Below are 17921 nucleotides of genomic sequence, written 5' to 3' on the forward strand. Positions count from 1 at the left end.
GGGGGTGGGATTTAGGTGAGATTTTTCCTGCATTAGCAAGTCTAACACCCTGCACTTGAGCACAGAGCAGAGCAAATCTGGCAGCAACTTGATGTCAATTGCTAGGCACGTGGGTCAAGAGGCAAAATGCCCAGATTGTGAGATCTCAGCTACCCTGGGTCAGTGGGCAGGAGGATAGGGACACAGCAATTGTAATACTAACATTTCCCCACCATTTGCTCATTATTAAACTCATTTGAAGAGGCTTTTCTTCCTCTTTTGTCTGGCTTATAAAACATTGAGCAATTCCAAAGCTTAGAGGTAAGCAAGGGAAAACTGAAATTGACCGTCTGGGAATTGTTTGAAGCAGGTCTGGAAGGTATTCTGCAATCAGTCTTCAGTTAAAAATTCCCTACATACCTCACTGCAGAGTAAATGTTCATTTGCTGAAAACAAGTCAAACAGGATTTCATTTTTCACAACTACCGGAGCCTGAAATTAAAAAAAGAAAAAATATATATATATAAAGAGATATTACTCTTTAGGAAAAATAAAGGAAATGTAGCTGAATGAAATAAAGTTTCATGTGATATAAACAAGTCAAACCTGATCTCATTTCTCACAACCAGAGAAATTAAAGGAAAAAAAATATAAGCACATTATTCCATAAGATGACCCTCTTAGAAATATCGGTGACATTCACTTAATAATGTAATGCCTATAAAATAGAGTCTTTTCATATAAAAATGAAATGTTGTAAGATATAATATATGCAGATAAACTTAGCATGCAAACACACATAAACTGAGAGTTTAAAAGTGACTTAAAATTTAAATTAACCTCTCAAGTTACACCTGAAGCTTAGTTAACATGGTAGCAGGAAATATATCTTCACCTTTGATAAAAAATGTTAACTGTGACAGCTTTTAAAAATCTTGCCCAATTTCAAATCCTGTTTTTTAAAAAAATCATCTAATGGTCATTATTTTATTGGTATATATCTGAAGATCCTTTTATATACTTAGAGCACTCATGAATAAACATAATAAAGGAAGAGGTGATTTGTAATAGTTTTTAAAAATGTGTTACAATTCATATCAAGCTTATACCCTCAACATATCAAATTAACATAAATATGTTTTTGATTAGTAAAATCATGGAAACTAATGCCATTGACTACTCTCAATCACATGGACAACTTAACATCTTGAAAACTCAATAAAAATTTTTTTATGTCTAAGAAAAACTTACTCAAAACTACATTGAAGGTTTGAATTGAAATGTTTATAATCTATGAACATAGCAACTTACATATATATTATATAAAAATATATTTTAAATTCTGGTTTGGCTAATTTTTTCCAAGGTGACACTTCTAAATTATTTTTAATGTTTATTTATTTTTGAAAGACAGAGAGACAGAGCATGAGCAGAGGAGGGGCAGAGAGAGAGAGGGAGACACAGGCTCCAGAGTGGTCAGCACAGAGACTGACGTGGAGCTCGAACTCACAAAAGGCAAGATCATGACCTGATCTGAAGTCAGCACTTAACCGACTGAGCCTCTCAGGCGACCCCAAAGTGACACTTCTAAAAAGCCCATACTCTTCAGCAAGTACCAATGTACATTGAATTCAATTAATAATAGATTAAATAAGTAGTGATTACCTAAAATTTGAGGAGTGAAACTTAACAGTTGCGTGCCGACAAATGAAAAGTAGGCACTGACAGTGAGTAAAAGATGGCAAATATTAAGGTAGAAGTCTCTACAGAGGTTTCTCTATTCCCTATACCTGAGACAGAATACATCTTCAGACGTCTTACATCTCTTCAATGTAATCAGCACTCAAGGGCCTGGGCCATCGATGCCTGATTCTCAGAAATAAACAGATCTGATCACTCCACCAGTGGTCAGGACATGTTAACCTTCTGAGTTGGAATAAGCCCTTGTTGATTCCGATATCTTAAATCCACCCTTTTCAGTTTTTTCATAACTTAGCTTCTCGCTGACTTAAATCATGTCCTGTGACTTCATCCTTTGCTTTGAGCAGAAGAGAGTAAATCTTGTATAGAAAGTTCATTATTGGGGCACCTGGGCAGCTCAGTTGGTTAAGGATCCAACTTCAGCTCAGGTCACAATCTCACAGTTCATGAGTTCAAGCCCCACATCAGGCTCTCTGCTGACAGCTCAGAGCCTGGGGCTGGCTTCGGATTCCGTGTCTCCCTCTTTCTCTGTCCCTGCCCTGCTTTCATACTCTGTCTCTCTCCCTCTCTCTCAAAAACAAATAAAATATGTTTTAAATTTCTTAAAATAAGATAAAAAAGAAAGTTCATTATTGTTTTGCTAAATTTTTGTCTAAGCTTTTTAATATATATTCATATTTAATGAGTTTCAATGTAAATGAATGTATCATCATGGACCTTGACATTAAAGCTTGAGAAACATTATTCTTCGACTTCCCTAGTTAGCTGAAGTTTCAGTTGTGGCTGTTCTGGTGCATACTCCAAGAGGAGCCTGTGCAGGGGACCCAGAGAAAGAGCACAGAGGGAGCAGAGGTGTGGAGATGGGGGGGTGGGGGCAGTGTTATGATAAGTGTAGTAGAGGTGCCATCAACAACAATGGATGAGTTTGTTTATAAAACAAGTGTATCTCTCAGAACTAAAGTATGCTAAAAAAGAGATGGCATAAAACTCTTCTACTTATTCACATTTGAAATAGCCTCACTTCATGGAATTAATACCCTTTATTTGCATGAAATATAAACTCTGCACATCCACTGCACAGAGCCTGGATATTATTAATAATATCAAGTGCATATAATGCACTATAAAGTTCATTATATTAACACCACAGCATTTACATTCATCACATCAATATTACCTAACAGTATACATAATTTAAAGGCATAGTTCATGTGCATTTGATTTATTTTATTTGAAATGTGTTAGAAGTATGGGGCCCTGGGTGGCTCAGTTGGTTAAGCATCCGACTTCAGTTTAGGTCATGATCTCACAGTTTGTGAGTTTGAGCCCTGCATCGGGCTCTGTGCTGACACCTTGAAGCCTGGAGCCTGCTTTGGTTTCTGTGTCTTCCTCTCTGTCTGCCCCTCCCCCACTTATGCTCTGTCTCTCAAAAATAAATAAATGTAAAAACAAATTTTTTAAAATGTCTTATAAGTAGACATTTAAAAATATTCTGATGGCCAGAGGAATATCTTCTTATTTTCTTATTTTACTAAATATCTTTGAATTTAGAAATATCTTTCTCAGATATTAGCAGTAATTGGAAATATGGCAGATGAACTCTACTTTCTCACATTAGTAGCAGTGCTTATAAAGACTGAAGATTTTAGGAATAAAATCACTTTGTGTAGAAATTGAGATTTGGTGAATTCCATAGTAAATGGAAGACTCAACTCCATTGCAAACATTTGACTAGCACTAAAATACTATTTTAGCCTACTGGCTTTCCATGCATTAAATGAAAATAGTAGATTCATAAAGGGAAAAAAAAGACATTAGACCATGTAGACACTTAAAACAGCAAATATATTCAAACTAAAATAGCTGTTAAGAAGATAGATCAGTAATTCTAAAGTTTTCATGTACATAAGTGCTATTTAAAATGATGGTTTCTCAGGGCACCTGGGTGTCTCAGTCAGTTAAGCATCTGACTGGATTTCTGCTCAGGACATGATCTCACGGTTCATGAGTTCAAACCACACAAATCACTATGAATGTGAGGGCTTATTGGGATTCTCTCTCTCTCTCTCTCTCTCTGCCTCTCTCTTTCTCAAAATGAATAAACAAACTTTAAGAAAATAAAATTAAATTAAAATATGGTTTCCTGAGCACTGTCCCAGTCAATGTGATTCAAGTAGCTGGGCATGGGCTCCAGAAATGAAGATGGCCCTTGGTAAATGCTTCAAGAATACCTGGAGCACAGTTAACCAAGTGCAAATCTCTTGGACTAGAAAATTAACACTAATAAACACTAGAGCAGAACTTCATATCACATAAGTTCCTGCTAAGAAGGAGAAAAAGGAAAGTCAATAAAAAATTAAGGAACAGCTTCCCACACATTTTAGGCTATCCTTTGACATTACACAGAGAAGGAAACTCAAAACCCTAAGCAAAATTTCAATATTCTCTTCGGAACCAGTACAAGAAATAGTAAATTTTATTGAAAAACATTTATTCCTATTAAATGCCAAAATCCAATTCCTTTTCCTTACTGAATACCATGGGAAAATTTACCCTACAGTGTTGTAAAAGTGAGAATTTTCATAAGTAGGATAGTATAGCCCATAGTTAATATTGTTCAGTAGTGAAAATATTTCTTACCCTATTTGTTAAAAAATCCTGTGGACGCTTCCAGGAATAAATTTTCAACGAGGGTGGCAATTCAATCTTTCCTTCAGGGTCTTCAAAAAAATGCTGTATAAAAATATATTGAGCGTTTTTCTTTCCATATGGTTTTATTAAAATAAAGGCAACTCAATCTTAATAAAAATTAATAAGTGTATAGATTTGATGAATAAACAAGCATTTATAGAGCGATTTGTATGTTTTCAGAGTTAGTTCATGGACTACTTGGTGAATACTGGAGTTAAGAATACTGTATTTAATTAACAAAACCTTGATTGTTGAGTAATATTTTATTGTAGAGGAAGCATTCCAAACAAGCATAAGCTGCTTTGGGATGTGAATTTGGTATGGTAAGAAAACAATTTAGATGGGCCAGATATGGACATATTTTGCACTGAAAATATTGTGTTTTTTTTAACCTGATTAGAGAAGATTTTAAAAGTATGATTATATATAAATGCAATTCATACCTCTGATCTGAATTTCACTTATTAATTTTCAAAATTAAACTTATATTTTGAGATAATTATTGATTCACACGTTATGGTGTGAAATAATAAAGAGAGTCCCTGTGTCTTCACTACTCAGTCTTTCCGATGGTAAAATCTTCTAAAACTATAATGCAATATCACAACCGTGATAATAACATTGGCTCACTCAAGATACAGAACAGTTCCATCAGCACAAGGACCCATCTTAGACCCTTTTATGGCCGTACTCACCCTCCACCCCCTTTACCACCTGTTTAATGCCTACAACCTGACAATCATTAATCTGGTCTCTTTCTCATTAGCTTTGTCATTTCAGTAATGTTGTATGAATGGAATCAGATAACATGCAAACTGTGGATTGGCTTTTTTTCCCTCTCTGCCTTATTCCCTGGTGATTCATTTCATTCAAGCTGTTGCATGTATCAGTAGTTTGTTCTTGCTTGTTGCTGAGTAATATTTCATGATATGGATATTTGTTTGTGTACCATCTGTCCATTGAAGTACATCTGAGCTGTTTCCAATTTGGGGTCATTACTTATAAAGCTGCTATAAATTTTTTGCATACAACTTACAGGGTTTTTGTATGAACATTAATTTCCATTTATCTGAGATAAATGCCCAGGAATGCAATTAATTTATAAGTTTTTGAGCCTGTAGTATGGGTCAGTTAGTGAGCTCTGGAGGAAAAATGACATACAAAATGTCTACTTTCCAATGCTAGCAATATAGTAAATTAGAGAGACTTCAAGAAGCTACTGTGTAAAAGTTCTTATAGCTCACAAGGTAATTAGGTCCCATTTCAAAAATGGAAAGTACCAGGGATACAAAAACAATGCTCTAGAAATATAAACTGTATTGCTAAAAGGAGTAACTAAATTTTACCTGAGTTAATAGTGATTGGACAAATAAATACCATTTGTGATTTTTATGGTAATCCTATTTTTATTCTAATGTACGTGTGACCTGAGAAATAGTCTCTATTTGAGGGTATTCAAACCTAGTAAATGTCTATGTGCATCTGGAACATATCCAAGGTACTGGAATTCTTTGAATGAAGACAAAGGTAATCCCCACATCTAGGAAAAATGATAAAAGAATGAGTCCCTGAAAAGCAGGCTGAAATTTCCAAGAGCCACACTAGGCTTCTGACTTGGCCTCGTGTTATTTTTTCCCCTTACAAATATGAATACAGTTACTCTGAACTCCTCTGTCAGTTCTAATCAGAATCACCCATGGATCTATTTTTATTTCTGATTTTCCCTCTTGTTTTTCAGCCACTTGGTTCTATTTCCTTCAAAACCCTAGGTAATGATGTCTTCCTCCAGGGGGGAGGGTCTTATTCCTTCTTGGCAGGCAAAGTACAAAATGTTGACCCTGTCAACAGTGGGTTTCAGGATTTGGTCGGGCTGGTGTAGCTCTGGTTTACCCTTACTCAATATAGAATGCTACAGCCATGTTGGGGGATTCTGGGGGACTAACCAGAAGGCTGGTGTGTCTGAGTTCCTTCACTCATTAAGGGTATACCCTTAATCCCAATCTCTTGCCATAGCATCATGAAATATTTTCTCTTATTTAGCTTCTGGCTGTTGCGTTTTACTCATTTACTCAGCAGCAAAGTCTTCACACATAAAGTTTAGGAGTCAGGTAAATGCCTTGAAATAATGTTATATACAAAATTTTCAGATCGTGTCTCTATAGTTACTTCTGGGATTCTGGTTCAAGTTTTAGCTGTTTTTGTACCCCAGACAATATCCTCTCTCTTAGCCCAGAGAAATTGACATAAATCCCAAGTCACTACATTCTGCTTGCCTTCTAATTTTCACATCTTAAATTATTAAATTTCTTTGAGGAGAAAAGAAAAAGGTAAATTTGGATCCATCTTATCATAATCTCTTGTGATTCCCTTTTCTCCATGGTAAGTTAATGGTACTCTTTCTATGTTGCTTTGCCTTAAGTATATTTCTTATACCCAGTTTACAATACTTTATTAATATGTCTCAATTTTGTTCACCCTTCCTGTCTTTTTGCTGCTGTCCTAAGCCCAGTTGAAGAAGTGAGACCCAAATCTGGAATTACAGAGAAGGGTTAGCTTATCTGTTGCTGATTTCCTGATCACTAGCCTCACATCTAGAGAAGTGACTTTCTATAAAATCTAAAGGACACCTGCTATAGTTCCGTGCTCATGGTAACTGAGCCTGATAAAATATGGATGTTGCAAATCATGGTAAGAGCTACTGCGGTACTTTATCACAGAAATGTAATCCCCATGCTTGGAGTATCCACCACTCACTTCTGTGGAGGGACTGTCCCTTCCCAAGCCATGAATGCTGCTGAGGTTGTAGAACAGAACTGGGAGTGGGAAGCAAAAGGACCCCAGACAGAACTTTGCACTGTTGTAATAACCAGGGTTTGAGCGCTGTTCTCCTACCTTGTGAAGGCAGCAGAGACAGAAAGGATTGTTAGCTAAAGTTCTGAAGTATCACACTCCATTGTAAGAACTCCTATTTACCACAGGAGGAGGGCTGGTGCCTCCCTAACCATACAGTTCTGTGTAGCTCCATAGTCCAAGGGCCACCGTATCTATTTTGTGGTCTGATGTTCAGCCAGCAGCATTTCCGTATGTTGCCTCCAAATGAAACGGGCATCCAGTGACCAGCACCTGTGTCTAGAATTTGATGCCTAACCTTCCAGGGATCAGCAAGATTTTTTTCACAGCAATCTGATAAAGGCATACTTGCACTCCAAGGGCCCTAAAGTGTGATAGTTTATATTTTATTTCTTAGTTCAAAGTTTTCACTCACTTCTACTTTTCTCCTCCCTGCTGTTTGGGGTGACTCATTTTTAGACCTTTTCTGGAGCCCAGATGCTTAACGGAGGATTTGCACAATCTATCTTCCTAATGTAAGTTCACACTCAAGCGCCACTAGTTGTACATTTCTTTTAAAAATATGTAGAATATGAACATTTTCATTTGAACCCAGAGAGTCCCAAAACCATTTGTATCTGAAAGTTCCACAGCCACCCTAGGTATGGTGCAAAGAATATATTCCCTCACATGGTGCTAATTTAAAATTGTTCAGGTACTAACAGCATCAGCAGTTAGTTATATTTATTATCTTTTGTAAACAAATTACTGTTATGATTAAAGCAGGTTATCATTCTGCCTTTTGTGAACAACACATAATTGCTAATAAATACCATTTTGGAGTTCTCTATGCAAATGAAGACACCAGAGTTCAACGTGGTCATTCTGGCAATTTTGGTTTTGCTTTGAAACTGTATTGTGTCTATAAACATTTTTGTTAAATGAATCGCTATACCAAATAAGTGAGTCCTATTTAAAATACAGCCCAGACCCATACCTTCAACAAAGAAGTCTTTAGAAATAGAGTAAACATTTTTAAATAGACAGAAAAACCTAAGATGACATAACTGGAAAATGTAGGAACACCATTCTCAGCTCCAGTCCCAGGGATGCATCATGTTTGAATGGCCACAAGTGAATGAAGAATATCTGGCATCGTTACCCAAATATCTTGAAGAGAATATTAAGAGGGATTCAACTTTTCTCTCACAATAACATCTTTAAAAATTGTCTCCTATAATCTCCAGATAACAGCTCACAGGTCTGCTGGGACCTTTCATTTTCTAAACCACTATCTCTACTCTTTTTTTTTTTTTAAGTTTATTTACTTATTTAGAGAAGGAGAGAGAGGGAGAGATAATCCCAAGATAATCTCCTTGCTGTCAGTGCAGAGCTCGAGGAGGGGCTCGAACCCACATACTGCGAGATCCTGACCTGAGCTGAAATCAAGTGCCCGCCCGTCACTTACTCCACCCATGCGCCCCTCTAACCCACTGTCTCTAAATGCCTGGTTCCCCACTCTGTCCAAAACCCAATAACTAAATGTTCTATCGATTCCCCTTTATTTCACTGTGAGTCTCTGGTCACGTCTTTCCTTTCATTGACTCAAATACAATTAGTAAAGCTCAGGTCTAAGGCTTGGAATGACAGATTGGTAGGATGGAGGGAGACAGATAGAGAAAGGAAAACTTTTTCTCTTTTGAATGGAGGCCCTGGAGAAAAAGGAGCGCACTCCCATGTTAGGAGATTGTACTCCATGACAAAATTTAAAATGAAAATGAAATCTGGTCACTTTCAAATGGACTTACAAATACAGGGCTTTTTCCCATTTTATCCTTGTCCTTTCCACCTTTGCCTGCGTCCCACTTTTCTGCATTTATGTCAGCTTCACTCCATTCTGGCCAGATTGGGAACTTCCCCTTCTTCTGCTCGGCGGAACCAGCTTGCACGTTACTGCCAATAAGGTACTGACTAGAGACAAAGCAAGGAGGTGGGTTAGTTTTCATTTGAGTCTCTAAGGTAAAATATTGGATTAATTGCATGGTAGACACTTAATGATCTCCTCAGCACTCATGTTAATGACATTTTTCAATAGTCTTACCTGTGGCCAGGTGGCATCCACAGGTTAGGTTTCCAAACACTGAAATACTCACAGAGATTATTCCATAAACAAATTTTGAGCCTTAGCCCCTACTAACCAATGTAGGACATTCATCATAAACACATAAGGTGCCATAAGTGGGATTATTTCTATACAGTTCACACTTGAAGAAAATCCTTTATGTGTATAACATTAATAACTTTTTGAAGATAAGCATAGATATAATTTTGATGCCTCCCAGGAGAAAAATGTTATGTAATCATTATTTTAAAAGAATTTTTTAAAAATTGGATAAGCCAGAAAGACATACCCACCCCATTTTAAAATCTACATTGTTAACAACTGTCTGTTCTTTCAAACTAATGGGAAAATATATGCATTTCTTCTTCAAAACTAACATCATTCAGCTTATTCTTTTTATAGACTGTTTTTTGCACTTATCAGTATTTTGCAAATAGTTCCTATGTCAATTAGAACTTAACTAAATACAAATTTAATGATTGCATACTAACCCATTATATGAATATATAGCTTTTCATTTAATTAAAATCCTATACTGGAAAATTAGAAAGTTTTGATTTAAATTTTGTATTCCCTATTATAAACCAGACTGTTTCATTATTGCCAAATCTTTGAAGACATTTTTTCTAAAGTCTATTTATTTATTTTTGAGAGAGAGACAGAGAGTGTGGGGGGAGGAGCAAAAGGAGAGGCAAAGAGAAAATCCCAAGCAGACTCTACACTGTTAGCATGGAGCCAGGTGTGGGGCTCGAACTCACAAACCATGAGACCATGACCTGAGCCAAAAGAAAGATTTAGACACTTAACACTGAGCCACCCAGGCACCCCTTTGCAGACATTATTAATTCCTTTCTTAGTATAGATTTTCATAAGAAGACTTATTGTACCTAAATATATGCATATTTAAAATTTGTGATATATTTTGACTAATTAGCTACAAAGATGTTGGACTTGTTTTTACTCTTATTATTAATCTATGGCAATCTCCTATCTCTAAACCTTAACTTTTAATGTTTATTATTGTAAATTTAAAATCTAAAATGCCCATCTTGTTTAATTTGTCAAGTTTTCACTATGAGTGAGGCTAGGACGCTGCTCTCCATCCTGAAATAAGCAGTGAACAAAGCGACTGAAATCTTTACTCTCATGGAGTTCTTGGTCTAGTGGGTGGAGACACAAACCACAGCATAAATTAAGTAAAATACAGAGTACGTTTGAAAGAGAAAAATACTAGGGGGAAATATAAAATAGGAAAAGGAAACTGAAGAGTTAAGGTACAAAAGTTTTAAGACAGTGGTTAAGGAAAGCACTCCATCATAGGACAATGTTTAAGTAAATAGTGAAAGAAAACACGAGATTAAGCTATGTGGATCTGTGGAAAGACTGTTTTGGATACAGAAAAGGAGCAAGTGCAAACAGAAAGAGTCTTCTACATGCAGAGAGTGTCCTAGCTTCTTTGAAGCAGAAAAATATCACTGGGGCTGAGGGGAGGTGAAAGGAGATCATTTCAGAGAGGTAACAGGAGATGCAGAGATTACAAAGGTGATCTAAGCCAAAGGAAGGACATTGGTTTGCCCAAGTGAGATGGGAAGCCAAAGGAGAGTTTTCAGCAGGGAGTTTTATAACCATTCTTGCTGCAGTGTCAACAAAAGTCCAAAGGAAACAAAAGAGAATTTAGAAGGTACTCAAATAGCATGTAAGAGCTAATGGTGATGTGGACCAGATTACTAACAGTAGTAAGACAGGAAATAATTCCCTGTTTTTAAGATAGAGCCAATAGATTGAATTGATATTTCCTGCAAGACAGAAGACCATGGGATGGAGCAAAACTCAGGTAAGGGATAAAGCAGCATTTCACTTCTGAATGGGCTGTGTTTTAAATGTTTATCACCCGTTTGTGGAGATGTTGAGTAGTCAGTTAGACATAGGATTCTAAGGCTTTGGGAGAAAGAATGAATGAAAATCTGAGTCATCAGCATTTAGATAATATTTAAAGTGTTAAGACTGGATTAAGTCCCCAAGAAAATAACTAGACCTAAGGAATACACACTCTGAGGAATGCTATTCAGAACACCTAACACCTGGTAAGGAATGAGCAGGTCAATCCTCAAAGCCCCCAGTTCTAGTTATACTGGGCTTAATTTACCTAGCTAGTGGGGTCAGGGATGTAGGGTTTTCGGGGTGGGTCAGGGACCCAGGGAAGGAGGCAGAAATGTCCGGAGCTCAGGATTATTGGTAAGGTTATTGTTAGGACTATTCAACAGTCAAGTGAAAACATTTCAATATTCTAATATCAACAGTTGTAGACCTGCCCTTTTAACACGATACTCCATGTTGTTAAAAGTCTGAAAGAGTAGGAAAAAAACTGAGAAAAGCAGTTGATGAGTGTGCTAGACAAAATAATCCCCCGCTCCCCGCAATATATCCATACCATAATCACCAGAACAGGGAATATATTACCTTCCATGACAAAAGAGGTATGTAAACAATTTACAGTACTTGAGTGGGGACGTTATCCTGGATTATCAGGGTGGCCCCAATGTAATCCCAAGAGCTCTCAAAAGTGGAAGAAGGAGGCAAAAGTACTCAGAGGGAGATGTGACTCCAGAATAAACAGAAAAGGAAGAGACTGATCACATGGCTCACCAGTCCTCTTTTCCATTTCCTACATTTCCCATATTGCTTTGCAATTTGGCTGGTACTTTGTGGTGATGTTTTGGACAATGACATGTGGAGGAAATGTGTTGTTCCCTACCTTGAGGCTCATAAAACATCCTGTGAGATACTCATCAGCATGGCTCAATCCTTCAAGGAAGATTTTTTGAAAGTGGTAATGCCACAAGATGAAAGGAGCTAAGAATCCTTATATAGCACATACTAAGCCACTACTAAACTCCTGATCACACTCTAGTATAAATGAGAAATATCCTTTGTTGTGTGATTTGGGGGTTGTTTGATATTATAGCTAGCCCTGTCGACTTCACTCTTGCTACTGTGACGTTGTAGCTAGCATGGATTGTTAACATTGACAAATATATAGGTTATAATTCCTTTTTTAAGATTTGGGAGTTCTTTCTTATTTTTAATCATTGTAAACATACACATGGTAAATTACTTATAGATTATTTTTCTATTACCTTAAATTTTTGACACTTGATTCATGTTTTATCATTGTGATTTCTGTCTATTTTTTGTATATTATTGTGTTTGAGGACATTTGCATTATCAGCCTATCCTTATCAAGGTTTTCTTTTCCTCCAAACTCCTTTCCCCAAGGCAATACTATATTGAAAGAATGTGTTTTCAGTGTAATAGAGAATTTTCTTGTCAGTGATCCCAAATAAATATGCCATCCAGGAACCCATAGGTACTTTAAAATCAGATTTCAAACCTATATAAGTCTCAGTCCAAAGGTTTTCATTTCTCAAGGAAGATTATTTTTTTCACCTGGACACTAACCATAAAAAAGCTAACTTTTTTATAACCTATAGAAAAGCTAACCTTCTTATAACCTAAGATTATAAGGCAGATTTTCTTATTCACCTTTTTAAAAAAAATTTTTTTTAACCTTTATTTATTTTTGAGAGACAGAAAGAGACAGAGTACGAGTGGGGGAGGGGCAGAGAGACTGGGAGACACAGAACCCAAGACAAGCTCCAGGCTCCCAACTGTCAGCACAGAACCTGACTCGGGGCTCGAACCCACGAACTGCGACATGATGACCCAAGCCGAAGTCGGACACTCAACCAACTGAGCCACCCAGATACCCTTCTTATTCACCTTTTTAAAAAAGAACTCAAATTTGGAAAGTCTGCTTTTATTTAAGGCTGGAGCCCTCTCTTTGCTCACTTGTCCTATATATATTAAAACAAAATACTCTATTTTCCTAAGACTGATAAGCCTTCCCTAGGGAAGCTACAGCCTCAGCTTAGTTATAACATTCTTACTTTCAGTTCCCTCCTCATTTCTGGATTCTGAATATTTTTATTTCTTCTTTTTTTTTTAATGTTTATTTCTGAGAGAGAGCACATGCAGGGGAGGTACAGAGTGAGAGGGAGACACAGAATCAGAAGGAGATTTCAGGCTCTGAGCTGTCAGCACAGAGCCCAATGTGGGGTTCGAACCCACAACCGTGAGATCATGACCTGAGCCAAAGTCAGACGCTTAACCAACTGAGTCACCCAGGTGCCACTGGAGATTTTTATTTCTTTATGTAGGCATTTGTAGGTATTATTTTGTTTGATCTAATCCACCATCTTGCTGGAAAAGAAAGCCTAAAATGATATACATTGTAAAGGGGTGTTTCTAAGTAGCAGGTAAGAAAATAGAAGAGAAGGATGACAATAGGGAGAAAGGGAAAATTTTCATAACATTAATAGAAAAATCAAAATGTAAAATAGTACATCTTGATTTTTCTAATAGTATTTACCTCATTAAGGAAGCTCAGAGTTTTAAAAGTTATTTTTGTAAAAAAGGAAGATCTAATTTCTTAAAAAAAAATAAAAGATTATGTTTTGCTTTCCTCTTCATTCTGTCAAGTGTAAGTAAATGTTCTGGCTCCCTTCCTTAAGCCATTAAGCTTTATCACTAATTGGCCTACTTTCTTTGTAACATGTCAAATTTGATTCCATCTATATTGAAGATCACTTAAAAAGACTTTTATCTGAGGTTATCTTATAGCAACTCAATAGTTCACCTATATTGTTACATGCTCAACATAAACAATGGTCAAATATAGCCCAATGTCAAACATGCTATAGACTTCCAAAGATCATGCACAAATATATTGCTTTTGAAACTCTCAGCACAATATGCCTTTGACATTCACTGCCAGAATGTAGCTACTGCTTTAGTATAGTTGAGATCCTTAAATACTCAAAACATCTTATTCCTCATCTCATCAATTCTTGTTCTTAGAGAACAAGCTAATCTTAAACATAGGAGTAACTCAGGACTTTTGAAGAGTTAGGAACTAGTAATATTGGGAAGTAAATCTTGTGAAATTCTAGAAAAATCAAATATGCAAAGAAATCAAACCTGACACACTGGAAAATCAGGGGGGTACAGGGTTATTTAATTCGCATAGCAGTATACCCGAGTACTAGTAAATGATTCAACCTATTAAAATCACTAGTTGTAAAAGAGACTTGAAAGATAAATATATCCTCTAAATATATGGCTAAATACTTCCTTGAACACAGTGAGTCTAAATATGCTATTGAAATAAGAGAAGTGGTACTGGAGATATTAGGAGAGGCTAGAAATTTCATGATTAAAAGCCATTGAGGGGCACCTGGGTGGCTCAGTCCGTTAAGCATCCGACTTCAGCTCAGGTCATAATCTTGCAGTTCATGGGTTTGAGCCCTGTGTTGCGCTCTGTGATGACAGCTCAGATCCTGGAGTCTGCTTCAGCTTCTGTGTCTCCCTCTCTCTTTGTGTCTGCCCCTCTCCTGCTCATGGTCTGTCTCTCTGTCTCAAAAATAAATAAACATTAAAAAAAATGTTTAAGCTATTGAAAAATGTGAATGGGTGTTTGCCAGAGGCAGGAAATGGGCAAAATGGATGAAGGTGGTCAGAAGGTGTAAACTTCCAGTTATAAAATAAGTAAGTCATGAGGTCATAATGTACAACCTGATAACCACAGTTAATAATACTATAATGCATATTTGAAAGCTGCTAAGGAAGTAGATCTTTAAAGCTCTCTTCACAAGAAAAAATTTTGTAGCGATGTATGGTGACCAACGTTAAGTAGACTTAGTGTGATGATCATTTCTCAATACATGCAAATATCAAATTACTATTTTGTACACCTGAGCTAATATAATGCTATCTGTAAATTATATCTCAAGTGAAAAAAGAAGTCAATGGACTACTTACAAAAAGAACCTGTAGTGGTTGAGACAGCATAATCTACAAGTAGGTGCTGGAACTTGATTTGAGCAGTGGTAGTCCAAGCTTTAAAATCTGTAAGTCTGTTTTGGAAAGAAGCTTAATTTATCCTGTAAATGTCAAGAGACCAGTAATAGGCTTTATGAATGAGCAAGTGGCTAGAGCTACTCATGAGCTCCTAGCTTTGAACCAAGGCTGGTATAACTCCCTCTATAGTTTACAGCATAACAGGCAATGTGCCAATTTCCTGTGATTCTGTGAGGAAGTTGGTTGGCCAAAAGAAATTAAAAAAAACAGGAATAGGAAGCTGCTCTCTGCCACAGTGGGTGTGGTATCAAGGATAGCACTTCCCATGTGGGAGAAGAGCCTTCAACCTCCCAATGTTAAGGTTTGGGTGGGGGCAGGATAATCAGAAAGGACTCTGCTTTTACACTGGAGCAGGATGCTAGAGACTTCTTACTGGGACGTTAACCACTTAGTGTGGACAGGTCCTGGGGTTTTTAGAGAGGGTCAGCATTCAAAAGGAGAGAGATATTCCCTCGAAAGCTAAAAAAAAAAAAAAAGCAGCCATTTTATCAACTGATAAGGAAGTATTTCCATTTTGGAACAACTGTCCTGTCTGTTTCAATGGTGTATCACGACTGGATGACGGCAGTGGATAAGGAGTGAATCATTCTGGAAAACCATCCAAGCCACATGACTAAGAACAGTATACATGAGCCTAAAATATCTACAAAATGTGAACTAAAAAACTAGACTTAAAAAGCAAAAAAAGAAATGTAAACTTATGAAGGATAGTCAGTAAATAAATCAAAAGAAAGAAATCCGCCCAAGAGAAATAATGTAGCAAACTTAAAAGGTATTTAAATATGTTTAGAATTACCCAAAAAATAGAGGAGGGAAAGTTCTGCTTTGCAATGAGCGCAGAAAGGTATTAAGCAAACATGCAAAAAAAGATCAGTCCAACAAAGAGATATTGGAAAATCTTAGCTGTTGAAAGAGTAGACTAAGTAAAGCCAAAGAAAGGAGAGGACTAGTGATTTAGAAGGTAAAACTTTTAAAATCAAGTGTTTGAAACAGACCCTTTTTAAAAAATGTTTGTGTGTGTGTGTGTGTGTGTGTGAGAGAGAGAGAGACAGAGAGAGAGAGAGAGAGAATGAGTGGAGGCAGGGCAGAGAAAATAGGGGACAGAGGATCCCAAGAGGACTCCATGCAGATGTCAGAGAGCCTGATGTGGGGCTCAAACTCACAAATCATGAGATCATGACCTGAGCCAAAGTTGGATGCTTAACTGACTGAGCCACACAAGCATCCCTGAAACTCTTTTTTTAATTTTTTATTTAAATCTAAGTTGGTTAAAATATAGTGTAATAATGACTTCAGTAATAGAATGTAGTGATTCATCACTTACATATATCACCCAGTGCTCATCCCAACAAGTGCTCTCCTTAATGCCTTTTGCCCATTTAGCCCATTCCCCCACATCCCTCCCCTCCAGCGACCCTCAGTTTGTTCTCTGTATTTAAGAGTCCCTTATGGTTTGTCTCCTTCTCTGCTTTTATCTTATTTTTTCTTCCCCTCTCCTATGTTCATCTGTTTTGTGAAACAGACTCTTAATTAAAAAATTTTTTTTTATTGTTTTCTGTTTATATCTTTTTGAGACAGGGACAGAGCACAAGTTGGGGAGAGGCAGAGAGACAGGGAGACACAGAATCTGAGGCAGGCTCCAGCCTCCAAGCTATTAGCACAGAGCCTGATACAGGGCTCAAACCCACAAACCGTAAGATCATAACCTGAGTTGAAGTCGGATGCTTCACCAATGGAGCCAGCCAGGCGCCCCTGTGCCAGAAGGGAGGTGGGTGAGTGTATGGGTGAAATAGGTGACATGGATTAAAGAGCACACTCGTGATGAGCACCGAGTGATGTATGGAAGTTTTGGATCACTATACTGTACACCTGAAATTATTATGAGATTTTATGCTAACTAACATGAATTTAAATAAAAATTTAAAAAAATAAAATCAAATGTTTGCATAGATATATAAAGAGATAGAAACAGTGAACTAAACAAGTGGTTAGACTGAAAACTCCAGGGGCACCTGGGTGGCTCAGTTGGTTGAGTTTCTGCCTCTTGATTTTGCCTCAGGTCACGATCTCATGGTTCATGGTACTGAGCCTGGCATAGGGCTCCAGGCTAACAGCACAGAGCCTGCTTGAGATCCTCTCTCTTCCCCTCTCTTTCCCCCTCTCCTTCTCAGGCATGCACGCTCCCCCCACCCTCTCTCTCGACATAAATAAATAATTAAAACATTAAAAATTTGTTAAAAGAAAAACAAAACTCTAGTGTATGCCTAATAGAAGGCCCAGACAGATAAATAGTTAAAATGGGGGTGGAGAGAAATATTTGAAGGTATGACTGCTGAAAAATGTTTGGAACTGATGGAAGACATGTCCTCGGATGGGAAAAAGTACATCAGGGAATAATAAAGGATAAATGGGAGGTTGGGGAATGGAAATCTGCATCCAGATATATAGACCAAAATTGTAGATAGCTGATGAAAGCTAAAATCTATCTACATAAAAAAATGACAAATTATATAAATAGAAAAACAATCAAATTGACAGCAATAAGAGACACTAAAGCAATGAAGGGATATCTTCAGAGCTGAGGTAAAATAACTGTCAACCTTGAAATTAAGATCCAATTAAA

At 37.0% G+C, this 17921-nt stretch overlaps 1 protein-coding gene across 1 annotated transcript in view; it reads right to left on the bottom strand.

The window, feature by feature from the left end:
• ADGB (androglobin) overlaps positions 1-17921 on the bottom strand; it is a 149790-nt gene that overhangs the window by 113752 nt on the left and 18117 nt on the right. The window contains exons 2-4 of the mRNA XM_077776069.1: positions 9009-9171; positions 4321-4413; positions 400-471 (exon numbers count right to left, since the gene is read on the bottom strand). Of these exons, the coding sequence (XP_077632195.1) occupies positions 400-471; positions 4321-4413; positions 9009-9171 (328 nt within the window). The remainder of the gene's footprint in view (positions 1-399; positions 472-4320; positions 4414-9008; positions 9172-17921) is intronic.

This window comes from Crocuta crocuta, unplaced genomic scaffold, assembly GCF_008692635.1.
Source record: "Crocuta crocuta isolate KB4526 unplaced genomic scaffold, BGI_CrCroc_1.0 scaffold25, whole genome shotgun sequence".
In the NCBI taxonomy this organism is placed as follows: domain Eukaryota; kingdom Metazoa; phylum Chordata; class Mammalia; order Carnivora; family Hyaenidae; genus Crocuta; species Crocuta crocuta.